This window comes from Arvicola amphibius, chromosome 11 (assembly GCF_903992535.2).
Source record: "Arvicola amphibius chromosome 11, mArvAmp1.2, whole genome shotgun sequence".
NCBI classification, from domain to species: Eukaryota; Metazoa; Chordata; class Mammalia; order Rodentia; family Cricetidae; genus Arvicola; species Arvicola amphibius.
Window position 1 is genome coordinate 23,183,795 of NC_052057.2, and position 11,897 is coordinate 23,195,691.

General features: G+C 43.1%; 1 protein-coding gene across 7 annotated transcripts in view; it reads right to left on the minus strand.

Annotated features, from left to right (window-relative positions):
- The window catches only part of Dclk1 (doublecortin like kinase 1), a 279,460-nt gene extending 270,575 nt beyond the window's left edge, over positions 1–8,885 (minus strand). For 6 of the 7 annotated variants that reach the window (XM_038347475.1, XM_038347473.1, XM_038347472.1 and 3 more), the window contains exon 1: positions 8,510–8,885. In XM_038347475.1, coding sequence (XP_038203403.1) covers positions 8,510–8,885 — 376 coding nt within the window. The remainder of the gene's footprint in view (positions 1–8,509) is intronic. The other variant, XM_038347484.1, reaches the window with a different exon arrangement.
- Between the last annotated feature and the right edge of the window lie 3,012 nt (positions 8,886–11,897).

Sequence of the window (11,897 nt, forward strand, 5' to 3'; positions counted from 1 at the left end):
TAAAAAGACAGTTGCATCTGTGTCTTAGCTTGCCTTGTATGGTTGAGGTTAAACACTAATGGAGATAAACCTGGGGAGAAAGGTTTATTTCAGCTTCTGGCTCCATCATGGAGTAAAGTCGGGCAGGAATGCAAGGCAGGATCCTGGAGGCAGGAGCTGAAGCAGAGGTCATGGAGGAGTGCCGCTTACTGACTTGTTTGCCATGGTTTGCACAGCCAGCTTTCTTAGAGCACCCGGGACCACCTGCCCAGGGGTGACACTGACCATGGTGGGCCGAGTTTTCCAACATCAATCATTAATTAAGAAAATATTCCCAGGCCGGGCAGTGGTGGTGCATGCCTTTAATCCCAGTACTCGGGAGACAGAGCAGGAGGATCTCGGTGAGTTCGAGGCCAGCCTGGTCTACAAGAGCTAGTTCCAGGACAGGCCCCAAAGCTACAGAGAAGCCCTGTCTCAAAAAACCAAAAAAAAAAAAAAGAAAGAAAAAAGAAAAAGAAAATGTTCCCATAGACTATATATAGTCAGTCTAATGTGGTGTTCTCTCAATTGAAGTTCCCTCTTCTCAGCTGATCCTAGCTTGTGTCAAGTTGATATAAAACTAACCAGGACAACATGTGTAACAACACTTATTTTGCTAAGGATTACAAACTCTTCTTTCAAACATGCCTATTACACACCAAAGAAACCTATAAAACTAAAATTTCATCCATCTCCCTTCATTGACAGAGCCTGATTGATGCCAGGTATATTTTCCCCAGTATCCAAGTAGATATCGTAGATAGATGTGCATATACATGTACATGTGTGTGTCCACGTGTGTAAACATATATGATGCTGGCAGTGGTGTCTTTCAGAGTTTGTTAAAGGATTATGGATTCATCAGTAGGATGAGCTATTTAGGAATTCAGGCCTGGGACTGTGCTATGTAAGCATGTGACCTTGGACCAGTCCCTTGGATTTCAAGGTAGTGGTTGCTCTATGAAGCTTCACTAGGCTCTTATGAAGGTCAAGTTAGAAAGCCTGGGAATTCAGCTTACTACACATATAGCACAGAGTCCTGGATTCGATCTTTAGCACTCACCCACACTCAGCAGACAGTGGAGATAAAAGTGTCACAATGCATAGTTGTTCTAAAAGTGGCCAGAGGCAGCTTTACTCTTACCCATGCAGTAGGCTTGGAAGGACAACTTGAACCAGTAAGTTAGTTATAGATCAGGCCATGTGCTGCTGCGTGCCATCTCACCTGTAATCCTTACCACAGCCTCCCCCTGTGAGTCACACGGAGGCCTGATGACCTAGGTAGCTGGCTCAAGGGCACATGACTAGTAAAGATGAAAACAAGATTCAAACAGTAGTTGGTATGACTCCAGACCTGTGTTCTTACTCATGATTCAGTGTGTGTGTGTGTGGTGTGTGTGTGTGTGTGTGTGTGTGTGTGTGTGTGTGTGTGTATGTGTGTGTGTGTGTTTCTGTCTGTCTCTGAGGAGGACACCTGTCTGAGATGAGATAGAATAATAGTTGTCCTTGTTAGATTTTTGATTGTTTTTTGTCAACTTGCCACAAGCTAGAGTTGTCTTGGAAGAAGAACCTCGATTGAGAAATGCCTCTATCGGATTGGTCTTTAAGAAAGTCTGTAAGGAGATTTTTCTGATTGAAGACTGATGTGGAAGGGTTCAGCCCACTGTGGGTGACGTCACCTCTGGGAAGGTGGTCCTGGGTTATTTCAGAAAGTAAACCGAGGAAGCCACAGGTGCAAGCTAGTAAGAGCTCCGAGGCCTCTGCTTCCAGGTGCCTTCACTGAGTTCCTACCCTGCCTTTCCTCCGTGATGGACTGCAGGATGTTAGCTGAAATGGACCCTTTCCTCCTCCGTGTGTTTATGTCATGGTGCTTATCACAGCAGCAGAAAGCAGACAGAGGCAGAAGAAAACAGGGACCGCAGCTAGGTTGCAGAAAGATGAGGGAGTTTTGCCTTTTCTTTTTCCACTGTTCCAAAAAAAAAAAAAATTTCTACAATGTTTATTGAAGACGTGTGTATTTCTCTTTCAGCCCTAAAAGTGGGTGAGGTTGTAACTCCCCAGCACGTCTTAGAAACTTTCAAACAGCAAAAGAAAGAAGAGAATTAATGGGAGAAATGGCTCAGTCAGAATGAACAAGGCTTGGTATCTGCTTGGATCTGAAAGGTAAAAAGGGGAGAAGTTACAGGTGATATTAAGTTAGAAGTGTCTTATTCCATCGGGCATCTATGTCAGAGTGCCATGGACAAGGTAGTTTACAAACGCCGAACATTTCTCTCTGGAGGTTCTAGAAAGTGGCAGTCCCAGATCGAGACGCTCGTGGATTCACGGGGCCTCTTCCAGGCAGATGGCGCCAGCCTGCTGTGTCTTCATAGGAGGGAATGGGCAAGGCAGTTCCCATAGGGATCTTTAATCAAGCGTGCAATTCTATTTGTGAGTCTGTCCTCACGACCTAGTCGTAAAGTTTCTGTCTTTTAACACCATCGAATCAATGGTTATGCTTCAACATAAGACCTTTGGAGTTCGCCAATATTAGTAAGCTGGTAGGTGGTGACATCACCCAAAAGGTCTGTAACAGGAGAAACAGATTCTGGACAGTGGCAAAGGGGATGTCACATTGACACTGCTGAGTTGGATGAGACCAAGGGTTCATTTCAACTGAATACATCTAGGCAGCTAGAGTGCAGAAGAGAAGTCTGGTCTGAGGAGAGAGGTCATTATTTAATAGTGCCCTTAAAATAATGGGAACTGGTAAGATCACAGAAAATGATCCGAGACAGGAGAGTAGAGGGAGGGCACCATGTCTAAAGTGTGTCAGATAAAGAAGGAAGTAGAAATTCACAAATAAGACAGCCCGGCAGCAATCACTACCAGCTCTGCTGACAGATGCTCAGTTGTATAAACAGCAGCTCAGGAAGAGACCATATGTCTACAAGGGTTCAAAGGTTCTCCTACAATACTTATTCATTGCCAAGAGGGACACAGTAACTTCAGAATAAAGATTTATCTAAAGTTGGTGACTCTGGGTAAGGCGTGTGGCCAGAACATTTCTCTGAGATGACACCCACAGAAGTGTTACTTCTGTGGAATCTCTATGCCAAGCACTCAATACCAAACCAACCATCAGACCAACCCAGATGGGCAATCTACAGGCTAATGAAACAGTATTCAGACTCCCAAGGACTGCCATCGCTCAGCGGAAGCAACAGAGACATGGCGGCTAAATGCAATGTCTGTTTGCATAAAAGCAATAAAATCTCCAACCTCCATGGAGAAGTGATGGAATTCAGTCACTGGGACGTGTTGTTAGGCTGCAGACCTTCCATTATGGAAGCTGGCCAAAGGGAGAGCAAGACACTCGCCTTGCAGTACCTCTGTAAGACCAAGGTAGTTTCTGCATGAACTATTTTGTGATTTGCTCAAATGATTTTATTTTGAAAAGCAAAATCTAATCCTCAATTCACACATTATATCTATGCTCTTCTCCATTAAAATGCTTTCCTAAAAATGCAACAAGAAAATGCAGAGAAATGACTTCTTGAACCCAGAGCACACAGCAGACATGAAAATAGAGCCATTAATTGAAAGACTAGCATATCTGATTATATAAACTTTTGTATAAATCTACACGACAGAAAACACAATCAACAAAGCCAATAGGTTAAGATGAATATAGAAAAAACTCATTAAAACAAAGTATTAATATTTTAAAAAGAAAAATAGATCCTATGTCAGGAAAGACGCCAATGTGGCAGAAAATGATAAAAGTACAAAGCAAAGGGCATAGCAAAATACATAAATGCATACATAAATGATGGAAATTAAAACCATAACAAGGTAGAAGTGTTTTCTTGATATACAGAAAGATGACACAATATTTGATAACATCATCTCCTTGAAGGTGGTCAGAGCAGAAACTGGAACCACCTTGGTGGGCAAGAATTCTCTGGTTGTCTGTTACCACCATACAACAGTGTTCTAGGCGGTCCTCCTAAAATCAATCACTCACATGGACGGGCAATATATTTCCAACTGTGCTCACTGTAATACTATTCGTAACAACACACAGTTGTACATGTCTTAGAACCTCATCAAGAGGAGACTGGTTAACCAAACTAAGGTCCATCCATACAAGAAATAGTGTTAAGTAAATAAAAGAAAGGACACACTTGTTCAGAATGTTACTGATAGGAAAGGGTCTCCAAGGTATTAAAGCTAAGTGAAAAGCAAGGTGCAGAACTGGATGCATTAAAGTTACCATTCTGGGTTGATTACTTGTAGATGTAATATGTTCAGTAACTAAGAAAGGACTGAAAATAAAGAAAGAACACAACTACTACACACTGGGACTTTCATGGAAAAGCCTGCTTTACAGATTTACAGAAATTAATTTTTAAATTATTTGACATGTCAGAGGGAGGCCCAGTGAAATTACATGAGCTACATCGAGCAAAGAAGCTATGCCAAGATAGGAAGAAAAGCATCCTGAAAGACAGGCAAATAAAAGTTAAAAGCGAGGCCAGGCAAGAAATCCCTTAACTGCTAGGAGAAATGCAGTGGATTGGACAAAGTCCTTCCACGTAGTTAGGCACTTTGCACAAAGACACGTGGGGGAATGGAGGAAGGGGTGAGACCCCCTTGTTTCTAACAGTTCTGATCCAACAAGCTCAGACTTATTGATGTTCATGGACTTAGTACCTGCGTCATTTGTATCCCGGGATGAAAAGGTTCTGGTCCTCCATCCCTAGAAATGCAGGGGAAGGATCAGCCAATCATTGTTCAGGATCCTGCCACATCTCTCTTTTAAGAGACTGAAGGATTTAGGGGTGGTTCCCTGATTTCTCCACAACAGCTGTATCTCCAAAGTAGAACCAAAACGGCTCAAAACTGGGGAAGGAGGTCACACCCCAGGTGAGTCACGGCCGAAAGAGGGCTACAGGACAGCTGTCCTCGGTGAACGTCATGGCTTGTGAAAACATACCACGACCACCGTGAAGGCAAATCCTTGGGAATGTCACCTCCAATGCACCCTTAAGTAGACGTGTGTACACTCATGTCAGCGTGTCTGTATAATACAGACACAGACAGGCACACCACAGTCAATCGCTTCTTACATAATTTGAGCTCAGAACCAAACTGAGCTCAGAATCTATCAGTGTGCCTGGAGCACACTTATGCATAATGATCAGAGTCTAATAATAAAACAGAGAAAGTGTCCATACGATTTATAAATAAAGCCCACATTTGTCATAGTTACTTGGAATTTTTAGCCTGAGATCAAGTGAGAAAGAACAAACTTTAAAAAGTAATTGCAAGCCAAACACACTTGCACTACACTGACTAAAGGGATTTAAATTAAAACTCAAACTTTGTCGTACTGGGAGGGAAAATAGAAAACTGACATCATGAACTGATGTTTGCATAAATTAGCTTGGGAAGTGAGGGATATGGGCCTAATGAGGATGAAGCAACGTTTTGCATTTTAATGGGCTAAGCAAAAATGTAATAGACAAAAAAACAAATATCAATGAATTGCCAGCTATTTAAACACTAAGCGCAGCTGCACACTAATTGTCAGTATTATGAATAAAAAAAATGTTTTAACTAAAAATTCAAAAAATATGCAGACTCACACAAGACACTAAAGATATTCAACTGAAAGAAAAAAAAGGTATATTTGTTAAAAAAATCAAAACAATTTTAAACATCAGAATAGTCCATCAGCAGTTGCTCTATATTGGTCGTGGGGAACATATTGAGAGAAAAATCAAAAGATGACTTTGGGAGTTGTAGAGACAGTTCAGTGGTTAAGAGCTCTGGCTGCTCCTTCGGGGGACTCAGGTTCTGGTCCCAACACTCACAAGGTGTCTCACAACCATCTATAACTCCAGTTTCAGGGTACCTAACACCCTCTTCTGGACTCTGTAGGTACTGCTCACACACGGTACACACACATACATGCAGATAAAACACTCATACATTTAAAATAACTATTTTTAAAAGATGACTATTTCTGAGATCAACAGCTTCTAATTTTAGAATTAAGTACATAATAAAAAACATTTTCATAGTGACATTTCACTTGTATTTGAATAAACAAAGCTTGCCTGAGGATCAGAAAAGTAAAACAGCCAAACTGGTCAGCCTTACAGACCGGGCAGCAATGACATACATCTTTAATCCCAGGAACGACAATGGCACACACTCTTAATCCCCGTAACCACACTGTCTTGCCATAGAATCCAGGCAGTAGTGGTGCATGCCCTTAATGCTAGAGCTGGAGAGGATTATAAGACAAGAGAAGACAACTCTAGGTCACAATCTCATCCTGAGGTTTCTTGGAGGCAGAATCACCATTTTCAGACTGAAGTCAAGGTAAGAATTAGTTTTCTGGTCTTCAGGTAGAACCCCAATATCTATCTCTGAGTTTTTATTAATTGAGCTTCGCATTTGAAAAAAAAAAGTTTTCCAAGAAGTAGTAGAAGAAAAATATTCATTGAGTTCTACTACTGGGCACAGGAGCAGGTGGTTTCTAGAGAAATTTTTACTGAATGTCTGCCTTCCCAGTACATCAGAAGACAATGAACATGCTGAAAAAGCACTGAAGTGCCTTTTGCAAGAGCTAAAGTCACAGCATAAATGCATCTCGGTGCCTACCTTCCTGAGTTCAAATCCTACCTCTACCATTTCCTGCTGTGTGATGTTGCCCTCTCAAGATCCTTGTGGGAACCACAATTAACTTATGTACTCAAGACGGCTCTGATAAGGGCTGGACACACGCTCAGTTACTTCAGCTATCGGAACTGTCTTCGACCAAGGCAGCAACAGCTCAGTGCAGACATCATATTATGGTAAAATAAGCAGGAGAGTGAGCGGACACTCTGGCAACCAGCCATGCCATTGTTAGGAAGGCAGTACGGTCACCAGCCACATCCCATGGCCACTCTTTGATCAGTGTGAATGGTAAGTCCAGGCCAATTTTGAGTGAAAAATCCAGAAGTACCCTTGTCTTCAAGATGCCTAGATGTACGATGTGACTCTAGGGCAGAACGAGGTATCAGTCCCCCAGCTGTCTGGGGCATGCTGAGATCTAAGCACATTTTTCTACAACACCACTACCCCACACAGGATGTCTTGGTGACAGGTCAGACACCCACCTCATCTGATCTTGCTACAGAGTGCTTGGGAAACACCACCAAATGTTTGACTTTCTCTGTATTTACCAAGGTCATACTAAGGACATGGCACAAATATCAAAGTTGACACAGAGAGATTTCATGTCAGTCTTCCCCTTTAATTTGCTAGAAGTTCCAACCTCTGAATAGAAGGAAAAGAGCCAAGGCTACAGGCATCTTGGCAGGGTGACAAGCCACCAAAGAGATGTGAATTCCCGTAAAGTAAAGACACAAAGCTCATGCTGCTCCACACCGGTTTGTGTCCAGTCATACTGGGCCTGGACTGGCACTCCTGCTGAGGGGCCAGAGGAAGTGGGGGGACACAGAAGCCCCAGCTACAAAGGAAGACAAGGGGTCTCTGACTGTATGCAGCCATGTGGCTGCAAGCCTGGACGCCAGTCAGGCAGGATGGAATGCTCCCTGCTACCTATACAAGTCCAGGACCCAGCTGGACAGCGGGACCTGGCCAAATCCTGCTGGAAAAAAAGATGAATTCAGAACGACAGTAGGCTGCATTTGGTCTGAAGGTGCCAGCTACTTCATCCTCACCTTCAAAACGTAAGCTCAGAAAGACCTCTCTCTTTAAAGGACTCTTAGGGATACCCAATACCAGTTACTGCACCCAAATCATTAAAATTGGTTATGATTTCTACAGCAATGAAAGACTTTATGCTTTGTTCAAATGATGATGAGCCAAGTCTCATCCACAACAGATTATCTGTTAGAATGAACTAGATTTTTTTAAAAAAAATATGAACAGACAAATTTCTTCTTGTTCTCAAATGCCACCAGAAGATAATAACCCTCCCCAGGAGGCACTCAGTGGACAGCATTGTTAGAAGACCCCATTTTTGGTTCACTGGTCACCACTAACTTATCATATAACCATAGACCTACTATTTGAGTTTTCTGGTCTCGGATCTTCAGTGATAAGCTAAATGGATTTGTAACTTTTCTAAGTCCCTCTCCACTCTAAAATTTTATATCCTCACTTCGAGACTTTTTGGACATTATGATACAATAGTTCAGCTGGTGTTTAACACCCCTGAAGTATGCAAGTGAAGATATAAAAACGAACTTTAAAGATTAATAGGACCTAGGTCTGAGAAAGCAGACGGGATGCTTTGGGGTTTGATACATTTTCCTTCTGCCTGTCGTTATTAGGAGCTAGCTATCTGGCTGAATACCATTCGCTTTCTTTCCATTTTTATGAAGCAGAAACTTAAACATGTTAAGCATTAAGGGGCTCTTAACCATGGGCTAACAGACAAGTGACCCTCAGTTGCCTTCAGGGTCCCCAGAGGTTCTCAAAGACTCACCTTCCACCAGCTGGTCCAGGCTGGAGACCTTCTTGACTCCATCGATGGTGTAGATGGTTCTCACCCCCTGGGGCAAATTCACGTTATCCGAGAGAGTTCGGGTCAAATCAGCCAGCAGGGCCTCAAAGGATCGGAAGCGGTCTGGTGAGATGGCGTACACAATCCCTTTGAAGTAGCGGTCACCATTTCTGTAGAATCGAACCTTCTTGGCTTTCTTCTCGGAGCTGAGCGTCTGCAGTGTGCGCGTGCGGTAGAAGCTGCAGTGGGCGCTGTGTGTGGGACTGGGCAGACCGTTCACCCGGGACCCCCTGCTGTACCTCTGCGCCTTGTCCCGTTCATCAAAATGCTCCAACTCCATATCTCTGCCAAACGACATGACTGGTTTGTGTGTGGAACCTGCGAACCCCAGAAAGAGACACAGACCTGGTTACCCGAAGATCTTGGGTTGAGAGGCTCTGAGAGCAGCTGGGAGGAAATACTGCAATGACTGGTGATGTATTTGGGTTGTGAAGTGGGAGAGAAAGAGGAGGAGGATAAGCAAGGAATAGAAAAAAGCAGATCTCCGTGTTAACAGCCTATTACTCAGCCACAGTTTGGTTATACACAGCTCCCACTGCAGTCTGCCTACCACCCCTCAGGCTGCAGTCACATCCTCTCAATGGGGTCACCTGCGTGTTTCTAAGCAGAGAAACTGGGGCCTGGAATATTCCCTCACATTTCCCCCAAGTAATACAGCAGAGAGATAGTTCAACCAGAAACATTCTCTCAACTCCCGCACCCCAGCTTTGCGTGACTATGAGGCTCATATGAGCTGATTCCAGGTGGTGTGCCAATCCCATCGGCAGGAAGAAAAGGTGAGCTTTCATATACCAGGTGGGGAAATGAAGGGGTTAGCATTTCGTGGTCAGACTGTAAGAGCTTTAACCTCTGTGTGCTCCCAATGGCCAGGTGGAGAAAAACTTAAATCCATCTGGAAGTTCTATCTCCTTTTTAAAAAAGACTTTGAACATAAGCTAAAATGTGACTTCACTTCAGCTCTTTTGCTTGTGCTTAGTAAAATAATAATAATAATAATAATAATAATAGAGGATTACAAAATGAGGGGAAAGGGGAAAGGAAGAGAAAGGCTATTGAGCTCACTTGACCCATTATTAACTATATAACCTGAGATATCGACTTGATTGGCACCTGTAAAACTCAGTTAGAAGCAGGAATAAGAATAGTACCTATATCATCATTCATATCGGGTACTAATAAATGCAAAGTTTGCATGTAATTAGCATTGATTTATTTAAATAAAGTGTGCTTTTTATTCCTGACCCTGGCACAGAGACAGCTAGTGGAAACAGAGCCATCGCCTACCCCTTCTTGCAAGGGAGGCACCTGACTGCCATCCCATGAGCCTCTGGAAAAGGAATCTGTCCTGCCATACATTCTGCTTTCTATGGGGCCCTGCTGTCAGAAAGCTGCTTATTGGATAAAGCCATTCTTGCTAGGTAACTGATAAAGAATGGTCCTCCTTGCAGGAGGATCAGTTTCAACCCAACAGTCTGGAGAGTGGGAAAAAGCCTCAGTCAAAAGGATATACTTTTCATGATGAAATTCCAGGCACGCTTACATAGCATGTAAGTGAGACAGAAGAACAAAGGAAGAACCAAGCTCTCCTTTGTACTTCCCAAGTCGCCAATGGGAAGTTTCCCCAGACTCAACAAAACTATGGTGTATTCTTGTGACTGTCCCTTCGCGTTCAGCAAACTGACTCCCGAGCCATTCAGAATTGATTTACATAAAAACTAACGTATCATTTCAGTAAGTCAATTTAATTTGAAGTTTGTGATAAACTGAGCATGGTGGGCCATTTTCAGCCCCATAGATAAGTTCGAGGTCAACCTGGGTTACATGAGATCCTGTCCCAAAAGCCTCTAAATTAATTAGCTAGTTGATTAAATAAAACTTGTAATAAGAAAATTTATACACAAAAAATATAGCTAGAGAATTCGATGTCCAGAAATGAAGAAAAAGAAAACGACATTGGCGTCCAGGATACAATGACCCTAGGATTCAGCCAGCAGTTATTTGATGTCTCTAAAAGCAACACAAACAAAAAAACCTCTTCTGAAATTCACAGAAGTTAGTCAGTCCCATCAAAGCAAGGTCTAGAAAATTGGATTTACCCAGAGTCTCCAAGTTACAGTTGAGGGAGTTGGATTTTCAAGTTTCGTTTATCATGATTCCAAAGTGGGTGCTCTTTGCCCCAGGTCTACGATACTAGGCCCTGGTTCCACATGAAGTATGAGTTTTGAAGCTATCACACCTGTCTGGCTCAGTGACTTTGTGCTGGACACCTAACTAACCAGGGGCTCTTGTGTTGCAAAGTCCTCTGGGAGGCCTGGGGGCACAAAGGGAGGAGCACAGTGTGATTAAAGCCCTCAGTTTGAGTTCAGTGCATCTCTCCTTCAAACAGGAAAACTGACTCTCGGGTCTCAAACAATCAATCACAATCTAATTTTGCATCTTTATTAAAACTCTACCAGCTGTGAAGTGGTTTTGTTGGTTTGGAAGTAAGTAACTTCAAAACAGTCACCACTGGGATCAATCTTGTAGACTTAGCTGCATTACAGAATCATACCTGCTCCTATTTTGCCCATATATGTGTTAAGTAATCTGTTTTCAAAAAGGTGTATGGGTTGAGGATGGGAGGAAGTTTGATGAAAAGGGGGGAGGGGAGAAGGGGAACATGAAAGAGAGTGGAGGAGTCTGCCATGTTGAGCCCACTCAGTAAGCTTCAGAACTTCCTAGCTGACAAAGGCGGAGGTGGCTTTCGACTGGGTTTGTTTCCTTTTTTAAAGGCATTGACCATTCTTTCATTCCTAGAGGCTTCCTCCCAAGTAGATGTAAACAAGAGGAAATAAGCAGGGACCTAGCAAAGGGTGGCACAGTGATATGACCAGAGACAGTGAAAATCCAATTCCAAGGGTCTTCAGCGCTTCACAGCTGCCAAGAAGTCTTGGCAGTTGCTTGAGCTGGGAACACTTTTAGGAGCAAGACTCCAGACCAAGTGAAAATAAATCTACTTAAAGCATAGAAGAGTTTGGTTGATTTAGTCATGGGTTCATTAGGGCAGGGATTACCTCTCCTGCTTCCCATCAGTGAGCAGGTGCAGATTATGCCAGCAAAGCAGAACCCAACTCAAAGTGAAATTGCTGTCAAGGCCACAGCTTTGGCTAAGAGAAGGTCAAAGACCACCCTACACACTTGAGTCTTGTGGTAGTCGTGTGTGGTATGAAAACACGTGCTCTCTCCTTGCCTCCACTGGCTCAGCTTTCAGAGATGTAGTCATACATGTGAACTGAGAACTCCAGAAGAAAATTCTCTGGGCTTCCACAGG